Source organism: Sapajus apella, unplaced genomic scaffold (assembly GCF_009761245.1).
Source record: "Sapajus apella isolate SASKATOON/1434 unplaced genomic scaffold, GSC_monkey_1.0 scaffold1, whole genome shotgun sequence".
Classification (NCBI taxonomy): domain Eukaryota; kingdom Metazoa; phylum Chordata; class Mammalia; order Primates; family Cebidae; genus Sapajus; species Sapajus apella.
The window spans coordinates 44,853,967-44,877,582 of record NW_022436941.1 but is presented as its reverse complement, the minus strand read 5'-3'; the positions used below and the strand labels follow the sequence as shown (position 1 = coordinate 44,877,582).

Here is a 23,616-nt window from a genome sequence, read left to right as displayed (position 1 = left end):
GTAATTGAAAAAGCCAACAACATTCTTAGAAACATCCAACAGTTTCTAAGAATATTCTATATTTTGATCTGGATTGTTATATAGTTGATTACACTACATTGGGTCAAGATCCGCCCAGATGTACACTTTGACTTGTTCATTCAATACGTGTTAATATACCCCAGTAAAACACTATTAGCAATAAGAAGAAAGTCTCCAAACCTCTAGAAACCTTAACAGTTTATTTTCTTATAATAATTGGTATCTTAGATTAGCTCTCTGAAAAAGAAAAAAAAAATCCAAAACATTTTCTAAAATGAAAGACAAAGAAAAAAACCTGAAAATACCTACAATACCTGTTAAGGGTTTGGGATATATGGGGAAATGAAAAGGACTGGTTTGAGTGTATGGAAAACTGAACTAGAAAATATATTAAAGGCTGTACATAACATAATTAAAATATTATGAAGAAGAAACTATCTGGGCTAACTTTAGTAAATAACTGTAAGCATTTTATAGAGAAATGGATTCTATTCAAGTATATCAAAAGACGCTAACCTCATTAACCAAGTCAGCCCATTTACAAGTTGGCTAACCAGATCAATTGAAGTGTGAGCTAAAGCTTAACACAGGTCCTTAAAAGAAATGATTTTTTTTTAATCTACCACAATTGCATCAGTCAAAGTGCTTATTTCTTTTTAAAAATCCAATGATTCCTTTTTTTAAAGGAGGCAGTTGATTACAAGTTTTAAAATTAATTTATTTTTAACTCAAAGAAAATTTTATGTATAACATTGTTTTACTGTGGGTTTTCTCCTCAACTTACAAAAGGAATACTTGTTCATCATAATTATTTTGAAAGTTCAGGAAAAAAAATTTAAACTTGGGGAAAAATTATCTCACAATTCTACCACCAAATGGCAATCTCTACAAATGGTGAAATAAATCTTCCTCTAGTCCTTCCAAGTATTCCATTTAGGAGACTGAGACTATGTTTGTAAGCATGATTTTTATTATAACATTCATCCTAAACTCTATCATATCTCATTAAAACCTCTTTGCATGGTGCATACACCATGATTTATTTAATTATTCTCCTAATGTCAAAATATCACTTTGGGGGGCTGAGGCAGTAGGATCAATTGAGCCCAAGAGTTCTAGACTAGCCTGGGTAACACAGTGAGCCCCTGTCTCTACAAGAAAAAATAATTAGCTGGGTGTGGTAGTGTACACCTATAGACACAGCTCCTTGGGAGGTTGAGGTGGGAGGATTACCTGAGCCCAGGAAGTCAAGACTGCAGTGAGCTATGATCCTGCCACTGCACTCCAGCCTGGGCAATGGAGTGAGACCCTGTCTCAAAATAAAAATAATTTTAAAAAGAAATATCTTTGTGCATAAATATGTATCTGCATTTGGATTACTTCTATAGTATCTATTCTTAGAAGTAGAATTACTAAGGTATGAATACTGTGAAAGCTCTTGATACATGTTGCCAAATTGTTTTCCAGAAAGTTTATACTAATTTACACTTTCATTAGCATTATTTGAGTGCTTTTTCCCACTTTATCTATGCCAGAATTGAAATTTATTACTTTAAGTTTTCTAACCTCATAGAACAGAAATAAGATTTTTTTTTTCTTAGTGAAAAAGTGTTGAATCCACTTTTTGAAGTGACTGTTGAAAGTAACAATTTTGGCTGAGTGTTGTGGCTCACACCTGCACAGCAGTTTTGGGGGCTGAGTGGGGAGGATTGCTTGAGGCCAAGAGTTTGTGACCAGCTTGAGCATCAGAGCGATACTCTGTCTCTACCAAAATAATAATAATAATAATAAAGTGACAGTTTCATTTCCTCTGCTTATGATCTACTTGATCTTTTTATGCCTTTTGTTAATTTATCTTTTTGGGTTTTAGTACTTTTTAATTTTTGTTGATTTGATGAGTTCTTTTATTTTACATATTAGAGATAATAACTAGTAATACGTTACGAAGTGTTTAACAATCAACAATCAGTTCGTTTCTACAGGAAAAGAAAGCCTGGTTTGTAGTATTTGCCTATTTCTATGGTGTAAATACTCCTACCATGATTTCAAACAACCAGCAAGATGACACTGCTCACAAAGATGAGAAGAGGTGTATATAATCCACTTTCACAGACAGATGCAGGCTGCTTGCAGTACATCACTGAAACCCTTGGCAATGGCATATAAGTGTTTTTCCAGTTTGCTTTTTCTAGCCTTATTGTATTTACAATGTTTTCACAAGTTTTACACTAAGGTAAATATTCAAATATTTTGCTATGTAATTTCTCTCATTACTGTAGTCCCTGTTTATCCGTAGTTTCACTTTCTGTGATTTCAAAAGTTTCCAAAAATATTAAATGGAAGATCTCAGAAGCAAGTAATTCATAAGTTTGCAATTATATGCTGTTCTGAGTAGTGGGATGAAATCCTGCATATCCTGCTTCATCCCACCCACAGTGTGAATCATCCCTTTGTCCAGCACATTCACACTGTCAACACTCCCTGCCTGTTAGTCACTCAGTAGCCTGTTGGTTATCAGATCAACTGTCGAGATGAGATATCACAATGCTCATGTTCAGGTATCCCTTATTTTACTTAATAATGCCCCAAAGCACAAAAGTAGTGATGCTGGCTATTCCACTATAGCAAGGAGAAGCCGTAAAGTGCTCTCTCTAAGTGACAATGTTAAAGTTCTCAACGTAATAAGGAAAAAAAAATCATATGCTGAGCTTGCTAAAATGTATGGTAAACACAAATCTTCTATTCATGCAATTGTGAAAAAAGGAAAAAAAAATTCGTGCTAGTTTTGCTTTCTCACTTCAAACTTCAAGAGTTACGGCCAGTATGTGTGATATTACAGTACATTGTTATAATTGTTCTATTTTTAGATATTGTTAATCTCTTACTGATAAGTAACTTTATCATAGGTAGGTATGTAGAAAGAAACAATATACATAGGGTTCAGTACTATCTGAGGTTTTAGGCATCCACTGGGAGTCTTAGAACATATCTCCCTTGGTTAAGTGGGGCTGCTGTACTTCTAAGATTATTTTTTTCTAAAATCTATAATGATATACGAAATGAGGTAAGAATCTAAATTAATTATTTCCTTTTTAAAAATTTATTTATTTTACTTTAGGTGCATACTATATCTGGCATTTCTCCCCATGTTATCCCTCCCCACCCCCTATTGTCTCTCCCCTACCCCCCTCAACTGTTCCCTGTGTGTGATCCTCCTCTCCCTGAGTCCACGTGTTCTCATTGTTCAACACCCACCTATGAGTGAGAACATGTGGTGCTTGGCTTTCTGTTCTTGGGTCAGTTTGCTGAGAATGATGGTTTCCAGACTCATCCAAGTCCCTATAAAGGACACAAACTTATCATTTTTTATGGCTGCGTAGTATTCCATGGTATATGTACCACATTTTCTTTGTCCACTCTATCATTGATGGGCATTTGGGTTGGTTCCAGGTCTTTGCCATTGTACCCAGGGCTGCAATGAACATACATGTGCATGTGTCTTTATAGTAGAACGATTTATAGTTCTTTTGGTATATACCCAATAGTGGGATTGCTGGGTCAAATGGAGTTTCTATTTCTAGATCCTTGAGAAATCGCCACACTGTCTTCCACAATGGTTGAACTACTTTACACTCCCACCAACTATGTAAGAGTGTTCCTATTTCTCCACATCCTCTCCAGCATCTGTTGTCTCCCAATTTTTTAATGATCACCATTCTAACTGGTGTGAGATGATATCTCAGTGTGGTTTTGATTTGCATTTCTCTAATGACCAGTGATGATGAGCATTTTTTCATATGTTTCTTGGCCTCATATATGTCCTCTTTTGAAAAGTGTCTGTTCATATCCTTTGCCCACTTTTGAATGGGGTTGCTTTTTCTTGTATATCTGTTTTAGTTCTTTGTAGATTCTGGATGTTAGCCCTTTGTCAGGTGGATAGATTGCAAAAAATTTTTCCCGTTCTGTTGGTTGCCGATTCACTCTAATGATTTTTTTCTTTTGCTGTGCAGAAGCTCTGGAGTTTAATTAGATTCCATTTGTCTATCCTGGCTTTTATTGCCATTGCTTTTGGTGTTTTAGTCAAAGTCCTTGCTATGCCTATGACCTGGATGGTTTTGCCTATGTTTTCTTCTCGTGTTTTTATGGTGTTAGGTTTTATGTTTAAATCTTTGGTCCACCTGGAGTTAATTTTAGTGTAAGGTGACAAGTAGGGCTCCAGTTTCTGCTTTCTGCATAATGCTAGCCAGTTTTCCCAACAGCATTTATTAAACATGAGTCCTTTCCCCATTGCTTGTTTTTGCTGGGTTTGTCAAAGATCAGATGGTTGTAGACATGTGGTGTTTCTTCTGGGGTCTCTGTTCTGTTCCATTGGTCTATGTCTCTGTTTTGGTACCAGTATCATGCTGTTTTGATTACTGTAGCCTTGTAGTATGGTTTGAAGACTGGCAGTGTGATGCCTCCGGCTTAGTTCTTTTTGCTTAGGATTGTCTTGGTTATGTGGGGTCTCTTGTAATTCCATATGAAGCTTAAAGTAGTTTATTCCAGTTCTGTGAAGAAGGTCATTGGTAGCTTGATGGGGATAGCATTGAATCTGTAGATTACTAAGGGCAGTATGGCCATTTTCATGATATTGATTCTTCCTAACCATGAGCATGGAATGTTTCTCCATCTGTTTGTGTCCTCTCTTATTTCGTTGAGCAGTGGTTTGTAGTTCTCCTTGAAGAGGTCCTTTACATCCTTTGTTAGTTGTATTCCTAGGTATTTTATTCTCTTTGTAGCAATTGTGAATGGGTGTTCGCTCTTGATTTGGCTCTCTGTTTGTCTGTTATTGGTATATAGGAATGCTAGTGATTTTTGCACATTGGTTTTGTGTCCTGAGACTTTGCTGAAGTTGCTTCTCAGTTTGAGAAGATTTTGGGCTGAGACGATGGGGTCTTGTAGCAAATAGAGACAATTTGACTTCCCCTTTTCCTAATCGAATACACTTTATTTCTTTTTCTTGCCCGATTGCTGTGGCTAGAACTTCCAATACTATGTTGAATAGGAGTGGTGAGAGAGGGCATCCTTGTCTAGTGCCTGATTTCAAAGGGAATTCTTCCAACTTTTGCCCATTCAGTATGATGTTGGCTGTAGGTTTGTCATATATAGCTTTTATCATTTTATGATACATTCCATCAATACCTAGTTTATTAAGAGTTTTTAGCATCAAGGGCTATTGAATTTTATCGAAGGCCTTCTCTGCATCTTTTGAGATAATCATGTGGTTTTTGCCTTTGGTTCCATTTATGTGATGGATTACATTTATGGATTTGTGTATGTTGAACCAGCCTTGCATCCCTGGGATGAAGCCTACTTGGTCGTGATGGATAAGCTTCTTGATGTGCTGTTGCAATCTGTTTGCCAGTATTGTATTGAAGATTTTTGCATCAATGTTAATCATGGATATTGGCCTGAAGTTTTCTTTTTTAGTTGAGTCTCTGTCTGGTTTTGGTATCAGGATGATATTGGTCTCATAAAATGAGTTAGGGAGGATTTCCTCCTTTTGTATTGTTTGATACAGTTTCAGAAGGAGTGGAACCAGCTCCTCTTTGTACATCTGGTAGAATTCGGCCGTGAACCCAACTGAGCCTGGACTTTTTTTGGTTGCTAGGCTATTGATTGCTGCCTCTACTTCAGCCCTTGTTATTGGTCTATTCAGGGTTCCAGCTTCCTCCTGGTTTAGTTTTGATAGAGTACAAGTGTCTAGGAATTTATCCATTTCTTCCTGGTTTACTGGTTTATCTGGGTAGAGCTGTTTGTAGTAATCGCTGATGGTAGTTTGTATTTATTTCTGTGGGATCAGTGGTGATATCCCCTTTATCTCTTTTTATTGCATCTATTTGATTCTTCTCCCTTTTCTTTTTTATTAATCTGGCTAGCGGTCTGTCTATTTTGTTGATCTTTTCAAAAAAACAGCTCCTGGGTTTATTGATTTTTTGAAGGGTTTTTTGTGTCTCTATCTCCTTCAGTTCTGCTTTGATCTTAGTTATCTCTTGTCTTCTGCTAGCTTTTGAGTTTTTTTGATCTTGCTCCTCTAGTTCTTTCAATTTTGATGATAGGGTGTCAATTTTAGATCTTTCCTCTCTTCTCCGGTGGGCATTTATTGCTATAAATTTCCCTCTCGATACTGCTTTGAAGGTGTCCCAGAGATTCTAGTAAGTTGTGTCTTCATCCTGGTTGGTTTCAAAGAACATCTTTATTTCTGCCTTCATTTCATTGTTTATCCAGTCAACATTAAGAAGCAAGTTGTTCAGTTTCCAAGTGGTTGTGTGGGTTTGAGTGTGTTTCTTGATCCTGAGTTCTAGTCTGATTGTGCTGTGATCTGATAGACTGTTATAATTTCTGTTCTTTTGCATTTGCTGAAGAGTGATTTGCTTCCAATGATGTGGTCAATTTTAGAGTAAGTGCAATGTAGTGCTGAGAAAAATGTATATTCTGTGGATTTGGGGTGGAGCATTCTGCATACGTCTATTAGATCCACTTGGTCCAGCTCTGCATTCAAGTCCTGGATATCCTTGTTAATTTTCTGTCTCATTGATCTAATATTGACAGTGGAGTATTGAAGTCTCCCACTATTATTGTGCAGGAGTCTAAATCTCATTTTAGGTCGTTAAGAATTTGCTTTATGTATCTGGGTGCTCCTGTGTTGGGGGCATATATATTTAGGATAGTTAGCTCTTCCTGTTGGATTGATCCTTTTACCATTATGTAATGTCCTTCTTTGTCTCTTTTGGTCTTTGTTGGTTTGAAGTCCATTTTATCAGAGACTAGGATTGCAACCCCTGCTTTTTTTTTTGTTCTACATTTGCTTGGTAAGTCTTCTTCCATCCCTTTATTTTGAGTCTATGTGTGTCTTTGTATGTGGGATGGGTTTCTTGAATACAGCACACTGACGGGTTCTGAATTTTTATCCAGTTTGCCAGTCTGTGTCATTTGATTGGGGCATTTAGGCCATTTACATTCAATGTTGTTAATATTGTTATGTGTGAATTTGATCCTGCCATTTTGTTACTAGTTGGTTTTCTTTCTCATTAGTTGACTCATTTTCTTCATTGCATTTTTGGTCTTTGCCAACTGGTTTGCTTTTGCAGTGACTGGTACTTGTTCCTTTTGATGCTCACTGTTTCTTTCTGGAGCTCTTGTAGGGCAGGTCTAGTGGTGACAAAATCTCTCAATAATTGCTTGTCCATAATGGATTTTATTTCTCCTTCACTTATGAAGCTTAGTTTGGCTGGATATGAGATCCTGGGTTGAAAGTTCTTTTTTTTAAGGACGTTGAATATTGGCCTCCACTGTCTTCTGGCTTGCAGAGTTTCTGTCAAGAGATCTGCTGTGAGTTTGATTGGCTTCCCTCTGTGGGTGACCTGACCTTTCTCTCTGGCTGCCCTTAGCATTTTTTCCTTCATTTTGACCCTGGTGAATCTGACAATTATGTGTCTTGGGGTTGCTCTTCTTGAAGCATATATTTGTGGAGTTCTCTGTATTTCTTGAAGTTGAAATTTGGACTGCCTTGCTAGGCTTGGGAAGTTCTCCTGGATAATATCCTGGAGTGTGTTTTCCAGCTTGGATTCATTCTCCCCGTCATACTCAGGTACACCTATCAAGCATAGTTTAGGTTTTCTCACATAACCCCACATTTCTTGGAGGCTTTATTCATTTCTTTTCACTCTTTTTTCTCTTGTATTGCCTTCTCTTTTTATTTCAATGAGTTGATCTTCAATCTCTGATATCCTTTCTTCTGCTTGATCCATTCGGCTATTAAAACTTGTGTTTGCTTCACATAGTTCTCATGCTGTGTTCTTCAACTCCATCAAGTCGTTTATGTTCTTCTCTAAACTGGTTATTCTAGTTAGCATTTCGTCTAACCTTTTTTCAAGGTTTTTGGTTTCTTTGCATTGAGTTAGAATGTGTTCCTTTAGCTCTGAAAAATTTGTTATTATCCACCTTCTGAATCCTGTTTCCGTCAATTCTTCGCACTCCTTCTCAGTCAAGTTGTGATCCCATGTTGTTGAGGAGTTGTGGTCCCTCAGTTGGAGCTAGGAGACCTCTGGGTTTCTGCATCTCTTTTGCTGGGTGTTGTAAGCTGGAGTTGTGTCTAATCTGCCGTCTTGGATCCAAGCTCTAAGTTAATTATTTTTATTTTTTATTTATTTATTTATTTTTTTGCAGATTGTTTTATTTACAATGCCAACTTTTAAAAGGTCACTAAAGTTAACTGAACAATAAACTAGGCAGACATTGCTTTACAAAAAATTATTTTCTAAGTAACTAGAGACCCAACCCACTTGTGAAATTACTCCCCCATTGATTTGTGAGTCACATGTAGAACATATTCCTTTCTTATGCTTACCAAGATCTTCATTACATTACAGTTAGCTACATACCTTTACAACACTGATTTACTTATCCTTATTTTAGAAAATATTTTAGTATATAGTAGAGTAAGTTTCCTTTCATCACTATCTTTACCAAAACAGAAAACAAAATGCCTGCAAACACTCAAAAAGACAAAGCCAAACTCTAGTTTGTGTTTCCGACATTTTTACATCTTCAATTAAGGCTTTTTTGTCCTTGGGTTGTCTCAGTCTACCAGTTAAAAAATGAGCAAGAGTCTATCTGTGGCCTTTAAAATTCCTATAATTTATTTGCTATAAAAATTCTTCATTTCCTAGTAAAATTCATAACCATAGTTTAAACATAATTTAGGACTTTGTCAAACATAATACTTAAGCTGAAATGTCTCCCCAAGTAACAGATTTGTGTTTTCCAAAGGCCTACACAGAACTCTCACTTTTTTCTTAATAAATACCAATTTCTTATATGTTTTCACTTTACACTGGAATTTATTTAAATGTCAAGTATAATATAATGTTTTCTATGGACAAACAGAATTTTTTTGATTTTTAAATCAATACTTATAAATGGGTACCAAAAAATTAAAAACCACGGTTCTCAGGACCACCAGCCTAGTAGTACAGGAAAGTCAGCTCAATTTCCAGAATGCCAAAACACAATGAAGACGTGACTAACAATACTCATGGTCAAAATCTGGACACAAATGAGGCATAAATCTCTCATATTCTCTAAGAAATCTAGATAAACTCTTTTTCAATGTGTATGAAACAGATTGATTCAGATTTGCTTGCTTTGTATTAACTTCATTGTGGTTCTGATTCAATCCATTAAAAATCTTGCCTGACGCCATACTGAAAAAAATCCTTTTATAAACTTATGGCACCAATTGTGAAATGCATTTTTGTGAAAAGCTTTTATATCAATGATGGCCAATGGCAACTCATGACCATATTAACACAATAAATATGCTCTGTTTGGCCCGTATAGTGTTTATAAAAGATCTTGAATAATATGCCAATATTGTTAATTTGAGCAATTTCATATAAAATCTGGATTTCTAGCTGTCTTTAAAACACTATTGTGCATCTTTCCCACCTGGCAATAATCAGCTAGAATCAAACCACGCAGCTTCCCTCAGATAAATTAGCACTGAACACTTCTCTCTGAGATAGGACCCTCTCATTAATTTACACCATCAGCCTAAGTACAAAATGCATTCAATTAGGTAACCCCTGCTTTAAATGATGTTTCCTTATTATGTGTGATGGGAAATTAATGGAATATTTAATTCAAAATGACAGATTTTAGAAGACCAAATAAGAGCTCGAGATCAGGCGGCCACAGGAGCTAATTTTGCAGTACAGGAGATAAACCTCAAACACCTACAAGGAATTGGAGATCTTCGAGGAAGAGTAGCCAGGTGAGTAGAAGCCTATTGACTAATGTTAAACAGTCAATTCTTGGCCAGTGAATTCCCATTTCCAAACAAGTTCCATGTTGTAGAAAAAAGATACTGTTTACACATTAAGCTAAACTAACGAGATGGCAATTAAGAAAATGTACCATAGAACTTCGAATGCCTCATGCTACCTGTGAGATTCAAAGTTTAGGGGCGGCCGGGCGCGGTGGCTCACGCCTATAATCCCATCACTTTGGGAGGCCGAGGCAGGTGGATCACGAGGTCAAGAGATTGAGACCATCTTGGTCAACAAGGTGAAACCCCGTCTCTACTAAAAATACAAAAATTAGCTGGGCATGATGGTGCGTGCCTGTAGTCCCAGCTACTCGGGAGGCTGAGGCAGGAGAATTGCTTGAACCCAGGAGGCGGAGGTTGCGGTGAGCCGAGATCGTGCCATTGCACTCCAGTCTGGGCAACAACAGCGAAACTCCGTCTCAAAAAAAAAAAAAAAAACAAACAAAGTTTATATAAAGACCCCTTACACAGCTTGGTTCCAATGGAAGTGACCAGAGTTCTGTCTTTACAGCCTCAACTGTGCAAATACTAACATCCATACATAGACACACCTTCACAACCATGTACAAAATCCCCTTATGTGTCAAATGCTAATGAGTAAAACATTGAAAATATACAAGAATTATATTAAAGAGTCTAACAAAAGCGATTTACTGCCAAATGGATAAAGTTCTGAATAGCTCTTTTGTACAAGATTTCTAAATCAAAAGAATTAATGGCCTGCAGTTCAGCAAACATGTGTAGGTGTTAAGAATGGCAGGACCACTCTGGCAGATGCATCAAAGATGACTTGTGAATGGCTGACTGTGGACACCTTTCCCTCTCTACATCTTCTGCCAGTACCTCATTCCTCTCTCCTATAACACTCACATCTCCATCTGGTTGATCCACTTGGACGTGTTCATGACCAAATAAGAATTAGATAATTACTACCTAAGACAAAGCTCTCGTAGGGTATTTACCCATTCAATTTGACAAAAATGTATTAAGCACTCATCTTATGCCAGGTAGTGTGTTAGAATTCATCAATGTGGTCTTCCTATAGTTGTTCACAGTCTACCAGGGAAAACAAGCCATGTCAATAGCCAATTAAGTGAATGCTGTACTAAAAGTCTGGGATGCAATGGAAATGTCCAAATCAGGCCCATGTGGAGGACAAGCTTCCCTGGGGAGGTGACACTTGAGCTGAGTTTTGAAGGATTTATAACAGTTAACTAGACAAGGGAGGGTGAGAAAGACACTTTACCTGGAAGAATAGTATGTGCAAAAGAACTGAGGGAAGGATCACTGTGACATATTCATGGGCTACCTGTGAGAAAGGTATTTTAGTTACGGTATTTTGCAGTAGGAATTTTGAGAAAGTTGGGAGATGAAGCCAGAGAAGCAGTCCAGACCTGGAATACGAGGGGTCTTGTAGGCTAAGGTAGAGTTTGAACTTTATGTAGAAGGTTATAAATGACCATGGGGAGATTTTAAGTAAGGGAATGGCATATCATATTTTGTGACATTCTAGTTTTAGCTGAATTGCTAGGATACCAAAGAGGACATGGAGATCAGAGGAAGGCTATTGCATCAATCCAGGTGAGAAGTAGCAGGGCCTAAACCAAGGCACTAGTCATAAAAGCCCAAAGGAGGGGACAGACGACATAGACACTAGGGAAATAGAATCTACAGGATCAATAAACACGGAAGATGAATTAAGCAGGTGGAGGTCAAGGATAACAACCAAAGTTTCTGGGCTTGGAGACTGGTTGAATACTAATTTTATTCCACAGAGAAGAAAATTTGAAACAAAGAGCAGTTATAACAAGGAAGTGGAAAGAGAAACAGGGAGTAATAATGTGTTTGGCTTCCACCATGTTGTATATGAGAAGTCATCAGGCTATGAACTGGAATGGGCATGGAGTTCAAAGGGGAAGAAGGAAGGAGGAATCAAGGATGCCCAGGTTTCTGGTTAGCCCACAACATAAATGACTTAATGGCTTTGAGAAAGACTTTGTAGTTCTGGAGTGTGGTTTCATTCCTGTTAAAAATAAAAGATGCCGTCTAGGAAATAATACGTATGGTTGAAAAACTCTCATCAGAGAAAAAAATAGCCATCGGCCAGTCCAGAGAATAAACAGGTGAATTTATATTATATATAAATATATAAATAGAAAAAATATATATGTAAATGTATGTTTCATTATTTAATATTTGATCAATACCAAAGAAGTTTTATAATATTTGGGTAAGTTATAAAACAAGATAAATACCAGCAAACCCACAACCTATTTAGGTGTGCTAAGATTTTGCAAGAAGATAAAACCAAACATGGCTTCTTTGTTTGTTTCTCTTTTGAGACAGAGTCTCGCTCTGTCACCCTGGCTGGAGTGCAGTGGCGCAATCTTGGCTCACTGCAACCTCTGCCTCCCGGGTTCAGACAATTATCGTGCCTCAGCCTCCTGAGCAGCAGGGATTACTGGTGCATGCCACCATGCTTGGCTAATTTCAAACATGTTTTAAATGAAATATAATTTGGTTCAATTTGGTGGTATGCTGATAACACTCCTACCAACTATTTCTTTCTGCAAACCACTTACAAACATATTATTTTACTTTTGTAAATCCTGTTTTATTTGTAAGACAAAATAGCAAATGGATCTGAAAGAAACTAAGAGATCAATGAAATTACATCAAGAAGATGTGCAATTCTTTTCGCTCTTGTTGCTTTTTGCTTACCTTCCCCTTCAGTCATAAGCAGTGATTTCAGGACAAGGTCTTATTTTTCCTTGAAATGTCTCCCTTTTATGGAAAATTTCTGAAATCTATTTGGCAATCTGAGACAGAATTTGGCTAACAGCCATGAGACTTATATTCACCCTCTCCTGTTTCTTTTCTGTGCTTTTGCCAGGCAAATGACTAATGGACAAGCTAAGGCAGATTGATTACTGTCTTTCCACATAGAGGGACCTCAATTCCAATGAGCATTTTGGCATAAGTAAAATTAAGTTGATTGTTTTAATATAATTGTTAGCAAACATTTTACTGCTTCATAAATCAAGCTCAATATTTAATAACTACAGTGAGATTTGAATTTTACACCTTATTTTCTACGGCAACACATTGCAGTTTAAAGGTAAGTGCTCCCAATGAGATGAGTTTCTCAAAGTTGCCATCCTGCTTTTTACATCCTGTCCTTTATTTGATAGACTAGTGTCAAGTGCAGCAAAGGAAAAGGTGAGCATGCAAAGGGCACCATAGGGATGGATGTGACTTACAATCCGCAGCAGCAGTCAGAAGCCAACTCTCTAGCCTCATGTGGCTCTTTAGGACTCCAGAACAAACCTACATGTGGGAGGGGAAAAAGATAAATTTTGTTAATTTGTGATTAAAAGCAAAATCATGTTCTTTAAAGAAACAGGCTAGGCACAATGGCTCACACCTGTAATCACAGCACTCTGGGAGACCAAGGTGGGTAGATTACAAGGTCAGGAGTTCGAGAGCAGCTTGGCCAACATGGTGAAACCCTGTCTCTACTAAAAAAAAATACAAAAAAAAAAATTAGCTGGGCATGGTGGCACATACCTGTAATCCCAGCTGCTCAGGAGGCTGAGGCAGGAGAATTGCTTGAATATCAACTTTTGAAAATTTAAGAGGAGACATGCCTGGTTATATAGAGCAGAATAAAGACATTTTATTCCACTCTCTTACTTGAGACAATTCAATGTCAGTGAAAAATAAAAGAAGGAAAACAAAAACTCCAACTTATTAATATAGTATGGAAGCTGCTGCAGCCACTAACCACAAACGGAGCACACTTACCAAATATTGTGACATTTGGACTGATGCAGTCCTTCTCATATTTGAAACATAATTTCCCACTAGTCAACAGTCATAATTTTGAGAGACATTGGCAAAATGGAATAGAGCAGCATTACCCAGAGGCTCGGGTGGGTCATCAGAGAGAGGGGACATGATGTCCCCTTAGAGATTCAGGTCAGCAACACTGAACAGCTGGGAGGTATAGCCAAAGACGCAACCATGTTCTTTATCATTTCGGTCATCTAGAACCTCCCTCCTTGCCTACTTATACCTGAGAGAAACAGACTGAGAAGGGAGAGAGATTTGATACTGCAAGCCTGAATAGAGGATGCAATCTACCTGCCACCAAACACACTCACTGATCCTCTCCAGGTGGCCAGAAACATTCAAATACGTAATAGTGATCGTTAGAATGCAGTCATGCATGTGAATCACTTCCACTATCATCCCCAGATAAACAGAAGACAGACAGATGACAGATCGACAGACAGATAATAGATAGATAAAAACATAGTCAAAAGACTAGCAAATACATTTCATGAAGGAATTACCAGAAAAGTATGGGAAGAGTTCAAACCAAAAGTTCTCCCAGTTTCAAAGAAATTAAGAATAAAAGAAAAAGAATTTTATTTTTTTTTAAGAAAAGGTTACTTGTGAACAGTCACATGTAATCTGGCCCTTCCAAAAGCCTCACTGAATCTACAGTAAAAAGGTTTTCTCTTTAAAATATAAACCCATAAGGATAGGGGATATCAGCACAGAAGTCTTGGAACCTAGAAAGCAGATGGAAACATGAAAGCTGCCTTAGCAGAATTAAGGCCAGTTTTAAAGTTGTAAGATAAGCTGAGAACAACCTGACTCTATGCAACAGAATTCTCAAAAGGCTTCAGGCCCTCGCCTCTACGGAGAGGAACAAAGAGAGGCAGTGAGAGAAAGGGCCAGAAACCACTGTAGTTTATTATTAGCTTTTTAGTTATGACTAGCTTTCAAATTACAGGTATGTTTTTCTTTGGTAAAATAAACAATAATTTTTAAAATAAGGTATAAAAAGCTTTCCCTCAAAAGAGACTATCAGATAACAAAAGGAGATAGATAAACTGGAATTGCTCATGGATAAAGTAAAAGAAAAAGTTAAGCTATTATGAAGATTAATATACTTTAGAAACTCCTAAAATAGAACAAATACAACCAAAAATAACAAGCTATAAAAAGTAAAAACATGAGCAAACCACACCAAATGAAAATAGATACTTTTCAACATAAAAACGATTGTAGAAAAATTGTTTTATGATAGACAAGGAAAACTCATCCAACATAGAAATAATACAAGGCCCTAAAGAAGAAACAGAAATTCTTCAAAAAAAAAATTCGTGAATATAAGAGAAGAAAGCTTTCTTGAAATAGAGATTTGAGTCTATAGATTAAAAGCAAAAACTATGACCATGGAAAAAATTATATAAGAACAAGGAAACCAAGATATCCTGGTTGAAGTTGCTGAACAGCAAGGATAAAGACTCACACAGCATCCAGGTAGACAAAGCAAGTCTCATTAAAAAAAAAGAAAGAAGTGTCATCACCTCAGACTTGTCCACCTCAACCAATACCAGAAAAGAATGGATTGATTGTTCTAAAAGAAAGAAAAAAAATGTTATCTTAACTAAGTTACTTTTCAATTACAAGAGAAATTGGGCATTCTCAAGCACTCAAGAACTTGAGAACTCTAGCGCTCCTGAGCCCTGCTTTTAAAATCTGTATGACAAAATCTGGCCAACCATGGAATTAATCAAAATAAGGATTTTAGAAAAGAAATCATGGTTTGAAAGGATTATCAATGAACATATAAGGCACATATAGAGTGAACATTAAATAACCATAGGCATTCTAGTGACAGAACACCATGCAAATGTAAAATTTAACATTTTAAAATTAGCAAATTACATTTTAAAATGTTGAAGGCACAAGTATATAAACTTATTTATTTTCTCATTTTTTGGCTTATGGCCAACAGGCAATGTCTAAAGTTAGTAAATCTAAAGTTGGCATTGAGATGGTAGTTGTGAAAAGTATAACAATTCCAATCTATAATAGCTTTTTATAGTTTCCTTTTTTTAGAGAAAAATCTCTCTCATAGTGAAGCAATACATATCTGAAATTCAATAATTTCATTTCTCACTAAGAAATTAGCCTAAGAAGTTACATTTTCCTAAGTTAAAGTAAAATTAAATGTAACATTTTAAAGTTGATGCATATAATATAATCCCAGTATTCTAAATTATATTTCTTTCTTCCTATCTCTGTGTATATATACACACATATTCTAAGTATATATGTATAATTATGAACAGAATATAATCAAATATTAACAATGTTATTTTTAAGAGGGATTTGGAAAGATGTTAACTTTCTTCTTTGTTCTTTTAGGCATGAAATTTTTTTGTAATGATCATGCACTATTTTAACAGAAACAATAAAATCATTCTAAAGAAGGAGTAGGCAGAGGAACTCCTTTTGGAATATAAAGTGCAGCTTGGAAAAGCTGTGAATCAATCCTTGACTTCAACATGTGGGATTAAGCTGGTGGGTGGTTAGGGGAGGTGAGAATGAACAGGCGGCGACTCTCGAGATGAGTAAATAAATCGTAGCTGCTAATCTTGTGTGGGTGCTCCCCCCTGTGTCAGGCACTGGCTAAATGCTTTGCATGCATCACCTCCTTCCATTCCTAAATAACCTCGCAATGTAATACTATTCCGGACAGCCACTTAACAGTTTTGAAGGATGAGCCCTCTAGAAGACCCTATTTGCATTGTCAACCATGTGTTTCTGGTACCCCTGTCGTTGTGTGGTAGACAAATTGTGCAACATGGCATCATTACCCCTTTTTTTCAGATGAGGAAAAGTGAAACTTGCAGGCAGTAAGAAGCTTGTCCCAGATCATAAACCTAGCCAGTGGCAGAAGCAGGATGCAAAGTGTAGTCTATCTGATACCAGAAACTACATTTTTAACCAGTAGCCTCTACTGCACAGGCCCTGATGTCCCTGAAGATGGGAAACAAGAGAAGGATGGAAGGGAGATGGCGCGAAGTGGTGGGAGCAGGAGCCACTCCTGAGTAGTCTTTGGGGGTCTTAACATAGACTTACATCAGGACATTCTAATTAACCAACAATAGAGGTGCCATCCTGACAATGACAGTTTGTATATGCAAAGGTGTAAAACAGCTTTTGACCAGTAATTTTGTGCATACCATTTTGCTCCCATTCTTGATCAAATTAATTCCTGATTTTTTTTCTCCCAGCAGCCTCTTTACCCCCACCACAGTCAACTTTAAGGGTGTTGCTAAAGGAATACCTTTAGTACCCTTTTAAAGGAACGCTTAGGCAAAATTGCCATCTTGATTCACCTTTGCCTCAAATCTTTAGCACCAAAAACTTTAAGGAAAAAAGATTCGTTCTGGGACACTAAAAATGTTGACATCATGAAGCAAACAATATTTATAGCACTTCATATGATAATATTAAAATGTAGTTCCTAATATTATTTGATGACAGTCAAAACAGTTATTTTATAAAATGACAAATATCAAAATGATCCCAGATAACTCAGATATACAAAAGATAAAGTCTTTCAGTGCTCTTCAACCTATCCTTCATGCATACATGAAAGTATACAGAAGCTGACCACTAATACACTTTGCTGTCTGCTGTCTCTCAAGAGAGGTCATGGGTGATGGCAGTGGAATGTGGTTGTGTGTTTGCTTCATGCTGGGAAGATAGTTAATCTTCAGCTCACCTCACTAGCTCCTTCTGACCAGAATTCCTTCCCTTAATTATAGCATGCAACTTTATGACCAAAGCTTCATTCATATGTTAGTGTGAATTGGTTTTGTCCTAATATGACAATGCCTGACTGAGACTATTTAAGGAACAGGAGTTTTGTTTGAGGCTAAGAGGGTGAAAAACTGGAGAAGATGGATTGGAAGATTTTGGTTTGTCAGGGCACCTTTTCTAGCCAAAGAGGAATTGATAGTCTGGGGGCCAAGAAAAGAGGATAAAGAGAGGAAAGTGGATTTAGAATGTGATATAAAAGAGGAACACATTTTAATTTTGCCTAACCATAGGCAGCAGCCTGTATTTCCAAAACATTAAAGTTTGTTATAACTCCTAAGACTTAAGCTAATATCAAGCTGAAAATGTTAAAATTTCCCTCAATTTACCAAAATAGCCCCATCTAAACTATTTCAATTTCTATTCTGGTTTGGGCCAATGAATTCAACCTGGTTTCTCCCTCATCAGAAAGAGAGGAGAAAAATAAAGGAGATTCCTGAATAAACTCATATCTACCAACTCATTCTTCAAATGACTGTAGAACTTCAGCCATCAAATGAATGTGCAGGTGTCTACTACAGTACTAAAAATGTTATAAAGGTATTGAACTCACCCCAATTTCCATCTTGCCATTAGATGTGATTCAAGCATTGTGAAGCTTTCTGGAGACATTCACTTCATCAGGCAAGAGTACCGGCAAATTGAGAAAGTCATTCAAGAATTCATGCCCGCCCTGGAAACTCTTTCCAAGAACTTGGACATGAAGGTAACTGAAAATAGATGGGACTCATATTCTGTGTTATAAGATCATTCTACCTTATCAAAATGCCCAATCAGGTGCTAATTTTTTAAGAGAACTCTTCTTCCAAAGGGTTTGATTCTGACAGCTAACTCATATGTTCTGTGGGAACAGTCAATTCAAGCAACAAATGTTTAATGGATGTCTGTTGTGTTCCAACACAGCCATCTACTCTAAGCATACATTGCTTGAGTCCACCATTGCTGTTATTTTTTTACTTTCTGGAAGTAGTAAAACTATTTTTACTCAAAGACTATGGAAACAAAGAATATAAACAAAAGAATTTCCCATGGAAGCTATTATTAAAAGTCCAACATAAATCTGAATTTTTTATGTTACAACCCTGCTTAAAACCCTGCAATAGGTTATATCTCTTATAAAATAACATGTAAGTCCTTTGGTTGGTCTGGATTTTAAAAGCCATCTCTACACTGGCCCCTGCTTCTTGACTTACTCTTTATACCCAGTGACACTGAGCTCCCTGTAGGTAGGTCCCTACTCACACCAAGATATTACACATCTTCCCCTAGTTCATGCTAGTTTTCTTCCTGAAGTGTCTGTTTTTCACATCTTCCCCTAGTTTTCTGCCTGAAGTGTCTCTTTTTCATCTTCCCAGTCAATGGTTTCACTAAAGTAGAGCCCAGTGCAAAGTTTTCTGTGCTCCACTTTGTCACAATTCTTATGCAAAACAATCACTTCTCTTCTCCTCTGAAGTCAGGAGGACTTATTCAGGATTCTCCTTCATTTTTCTCTTTTCTTTCTAATGAGAGAGAAACCAGGTTGAATGTATTGGCCCAAACCAGAGCAACAACTTGAAATAGTGTAGATGGGGATATTGTGGTAAATTGAGGGAAATTTTACATTTTCAGCTTGACATTAACTTAGTTATAGGAGTTATAACAAATTTGGGCAGAACGAAGTAGAAATCCCCTGGAAATTGGAAATATGAAAGTTTGTTGTTTGATCATTTGTTGGTGGGAGCCTGTTAGTCCAGAGGAAGTATTGCTGAGCACAGTTTACTCCAGTCCCATCTCGCTCTCCTTATCTACCTCCTTCTCACCCATCTTATTAGGCCCAATAATTTTTAAATTCTCTTTGTTTTTCAATGTACTCAATCATATCAACAACATATCATGGCAATTTTATCTCCGGTTTTCTGATTTAATTCTTAATCGCTTTTCTTAAAGTCTTGACCAGAAATTCCAGAACACTGTTAAATAAAAGTGGTCATAGAAGGCAGCTTCTCTCCTTCCTGATTATCCTGGAAATGTCTTCGCTGTTGGCAGCTGGCTATTGGTTTGAAATATTTTTTATTCATGTTAAGGAATTATCCAGTGATTCCTAATTAGTTTTTTTATAAGGATCAAATGTCTACTTTAATCAAATGCCTTTTAGATATCAACAAATATCTAGAACCACCATATTGGTTGTTTTTTGGTTTGGGGATTGCTGTGTTGTTTGTTGACTTCTTTGGCCTTCTAATGTGTTAATACATTTCCCAATGCTGAAACATTCTTGCATTTCTGTAATAAAAGCTATACAGTTATTCCATAATAATTCAATATTTAATTTGGCATCAGGATTCAAAAGTGACATTGGACTATAATTCCTTACTTTCTGTTTAATATATTTTTAAAGATAACACATACATACAGCTCAAAAATCAAAACTACATAAGAAAATATAGACAGATAATTTTTATTCCCACCCCTTAACCATTCATCACATTTTTTTCACGATCCTCATAGGTAACCATTTTTATTAGTCTATTGTGGATGCATTCAGCATGCCCTTTGCAGTTATGAGCAAATGAAAATACATATTTTTATTCCCCCTTTATTGCACAAAAGATAGTATGTATACATATATATATATATACACACACATATATATGTATACATATATATATAACTATGCCTTTAAAAAAAACACTAAACAAATATATCCTGAAGATCTTTCCATGTTGATATATAGAGAGCTTTCCTTATCCTTTTTTTACAACTGCATACTCTTCCTTTGTAGGTAATAATTCATTTAACCACTCTTGCATAGATGGATATTTGGGTTCTTTTAAACATTTTGCGCTTTCAAATGATGCTACAATAAATAACCTTGTGCATATGTCATTTTGTATGTGTATAGATATATCTGTAGAATAAATACCCAGAAGTTGGATTCCTGGATCAAAAGGTACATGTGTGTTGTTTTGAAAGATCTTGCCAACTTGCTTTCTAAACAGCTTTTACCTCATTGCACACCTACTAGCAATATGTAAAATGTCCTGTGTCTCCACTGCCTCACCAATGCAGTGTTGTTCAACTTCTGAATTTTGCCATTCTTATAGGAAAAAGGCAGTATCTTTTTGTTTTAATTGGCTTTTTTTTATTATGGAAGTAGTTGAGCATCTTTTCACATATTTAAGGGCCATTTGTATTTCTTTTTTGGTGAGCTATCTGTTCATGTCTTTTGCCAACTTCTCTATTGGGCTATTTTTCCTCTTTAGGAGTTCTTTATATATCAGGGAAATGAGCTGTTTTCTCTATGACATGAATTCCAAATACATTTCCCAGTTTGTCATAGGTGTTTGATTTTGACATGCACAAATAGTTCTCTAGTTGTAGCTGAATTTATCAGTTCTTTTGTGGCTTCTGGAATTTCAAATCAGTTAGAAAGAGCTTCCCTACACAAAGGCTTGAAAGAATCATGGCTTTATTGTTTATCCATAAATTTTTGATCCATTTGTAGTTTTCCTAATATATGTCTTAATTACTGTTTTGATTATTGAATCTTTATAGTATTTTTATATCTGCTAGGGCTGGTTCTTTCCGTTACTTTCTTTTCTCAATTTTCCTGGTAAAACTAGTTGGTTTTACCTATAAAATCAAACTATCTCATTTCAGTAAATAAAACAAATAAACTCTATTTTAATCTTTATTGAAATCATATTAAATTTGTAAATAAATTTTAGAATTGATATCGTCATAATGCTGGGTGTTTTATCCAAGAACATAGTGTGCTTCCCATTTGTTTGAGTTTGCTTTCATGTTCTTCAGGAGTATTTTCAAATACTGTAGACTGGGCATAATTTCTTATTAAACGTATTTTGAGATTTTGTAATCTTTTTCTTTTTAGTTTATTGTAACAGGGGCTTCAATATGCCTTCTAATTCATTGTTAGTTGTACATTATGAAGGTGATATTAATTTCATATTCCACAGTGAATTCTCTTGATTACGGTAATTTTTTAGTTTCCCTTCCTCTCTAGGAACACAGTCATATGCTCTGTAAATGGTAATAGTTTTAGCTCATCTTTATTCATTTTCATATGCATAATTTCTCTTTCTAATTGCTTTGACTAATCACCCTAAACAAGGTTAGATAGTAGTGTGGGAATAGTGGTTACCCTGGTCTTGTTCCTAACTTTAACAGAACTGTCTTGTGTTCCCCTTATGATGGGGGAAGTAAGTTTCCCTGTTAAGCATGTTTAATACCCAACTATTCCTATATTTTAAATATTTTTAGAAATAAAAAACAATTACTGAATTTTATTAAATACCTTTTTAGCATTTATGGAATGATGTGTTCTCTCCTGTTATACTAGTATTATCATTACCTGTTAGTAAACTATCCTTGTGTTTTCTAAAATAAATTACACTGATTATGATGTATTTTGTTGTGCTGCTGGATAATGCTGCTGACATTTTACTCAAGAATTTTGTATTAGTGCTTATGAGTGAAATTAATCTATTTTATGTGCCATTGTTTTCAGATTTTGGAGTCACTGTTATGCAGACCTCAAAAATAATTTGAAAGATTTCCTTCTTTTTCTATGCTCTGAAATAGTTAAAGATTTGGTAGCTTCACTTCTGATGTATTATCTAAGCTTGATGATTTGATGAGGAAGGAAGTTGTTTGATGGCTTTCATTTTTTATATATTTTTTGAGACAAAGTGTCTTTCTGTTGATTAGGCTGCTTAAACTTTCTATCTCTTCAGGGTAACCTTTAATAAATTGCTTTTTCTTGGAAAAAATATTTATTTCTTTCAGATTTTGAATTTGCATAAAGTTATGCAAAATGCTTTTAGGATGGTTTTAATTCTCTCTGCTTTTATTTATTCTATTATTTTGTATATTTGTGCTTTTCTTTTTTTCCCCTTGATTAGTCTAGATGTGCCTTAATTAGTTGTTCTACAATGAACCAATCCTTTTATATTTTTTTTTAGTTCTGCTTCTGTTACCTTTTTTAGCTCACCAATTTCACCATTTATCTTTATTGCCTACAGTGTGTTCTGCTGCACATTTTAAAACTTTTTAAAACCACATGTATTTGTATTTTTTGCTGACATAAGCATTTATGGCTATGAATTTTTTCTGAACATCTCCTTATTCTTTTTCCTTATATCCCCCAGAGTTTGACATGTAGTTTTCTCATTATTATTTCCTAGAAATTCTGCAATTGTGTGTGGTATTTTCCCTTAAATAGTTAAGAGGAGTTCATTAGTCTGTTCTTACGCTGCTAATAAAGACATACCCAAGACTCAGTAATTTATCTAAAAAAAGAAACTTAATGGATTCACAGTTCCACATGGCTGGTAAGGCCTCACAGTCATGGTGGAAGGTGAAGCAGGAGCAAAGGCTTGTTTTACATGATGGCAGGCAAGAGAAGTGCCTAGCAAAAGAGGGAAAAGTCCCATATAAAACCATCAGATCTCATGAAAACTCACTCAATATCATGAGAACAGCAGCATGGCAGCGGGGGGGAGGGTGGCAACTGCCCCTTTGATTCAATTACCTCCCATAGGGTCCCTCCCACAACACATGGGAATTATGGGAATTACAAATCAAGATGAGATTTGGATAGGGAGACAGTCAAACCACATCAAGGAAGTTTCTTTCCCACCCTCTGAGTTAAGGACTTTTTGTTTTGTTATGCTGGTATTCATTTTTGGTTTCATCTCATTATAAGTAAAAATTTTCATGTATACAAGTTTTAGTTTTTGGAATATTTTGAGGGTTGTTTTTGGTGGCTGGATAGTCCATTTTTGTACATGTTCTAAAATAATGTATATTCTGTATTATTAGGGTATAAACTTTAATAAGTACCTATAGGGAATAACTTAATGGTTACATCTTCTGATTCTTACTTATTTTTTAGTCTACTGCTGTCTTGCATTGAGAGGTAAATTAAAGTCTCCTCTGGTTACTAGACTTCCATTTCACCTATAATTTCAGTTCTGAGAATGTTTCTGCTGTTGTTTGGCTTACAGATATTCACAACTACTCTTTTTTCATTCATAATTTTA

General features: G+C 36.0%; 1 protein-coding gene across 1 annotated transcript in view; it reads left to right on the top strand.

Moving 5' to 3' along the window:
* The window catches only part of FAM81B (family with sequence similarity 81 member B), a 63,888-nt gene that overhangs the window by 23,798 nt on the left and 16,474 nt on the right, over positions 1–23,616 (top strand). Inside the window, exons 4-5 of the mRNA XM_032276208.1 lie at positions 9,717–9,835; positions 18,152–18,281. Of these exons, the coding sequence (XP_032132099.1) occupies positions 9,717–9,835; positions 18,152–18,281 (249 nt within the window). The remainder of the gene's footprint in view (positions 1–9,716; positions 9,836–18,151; positions 18,282–23,616) is intronic.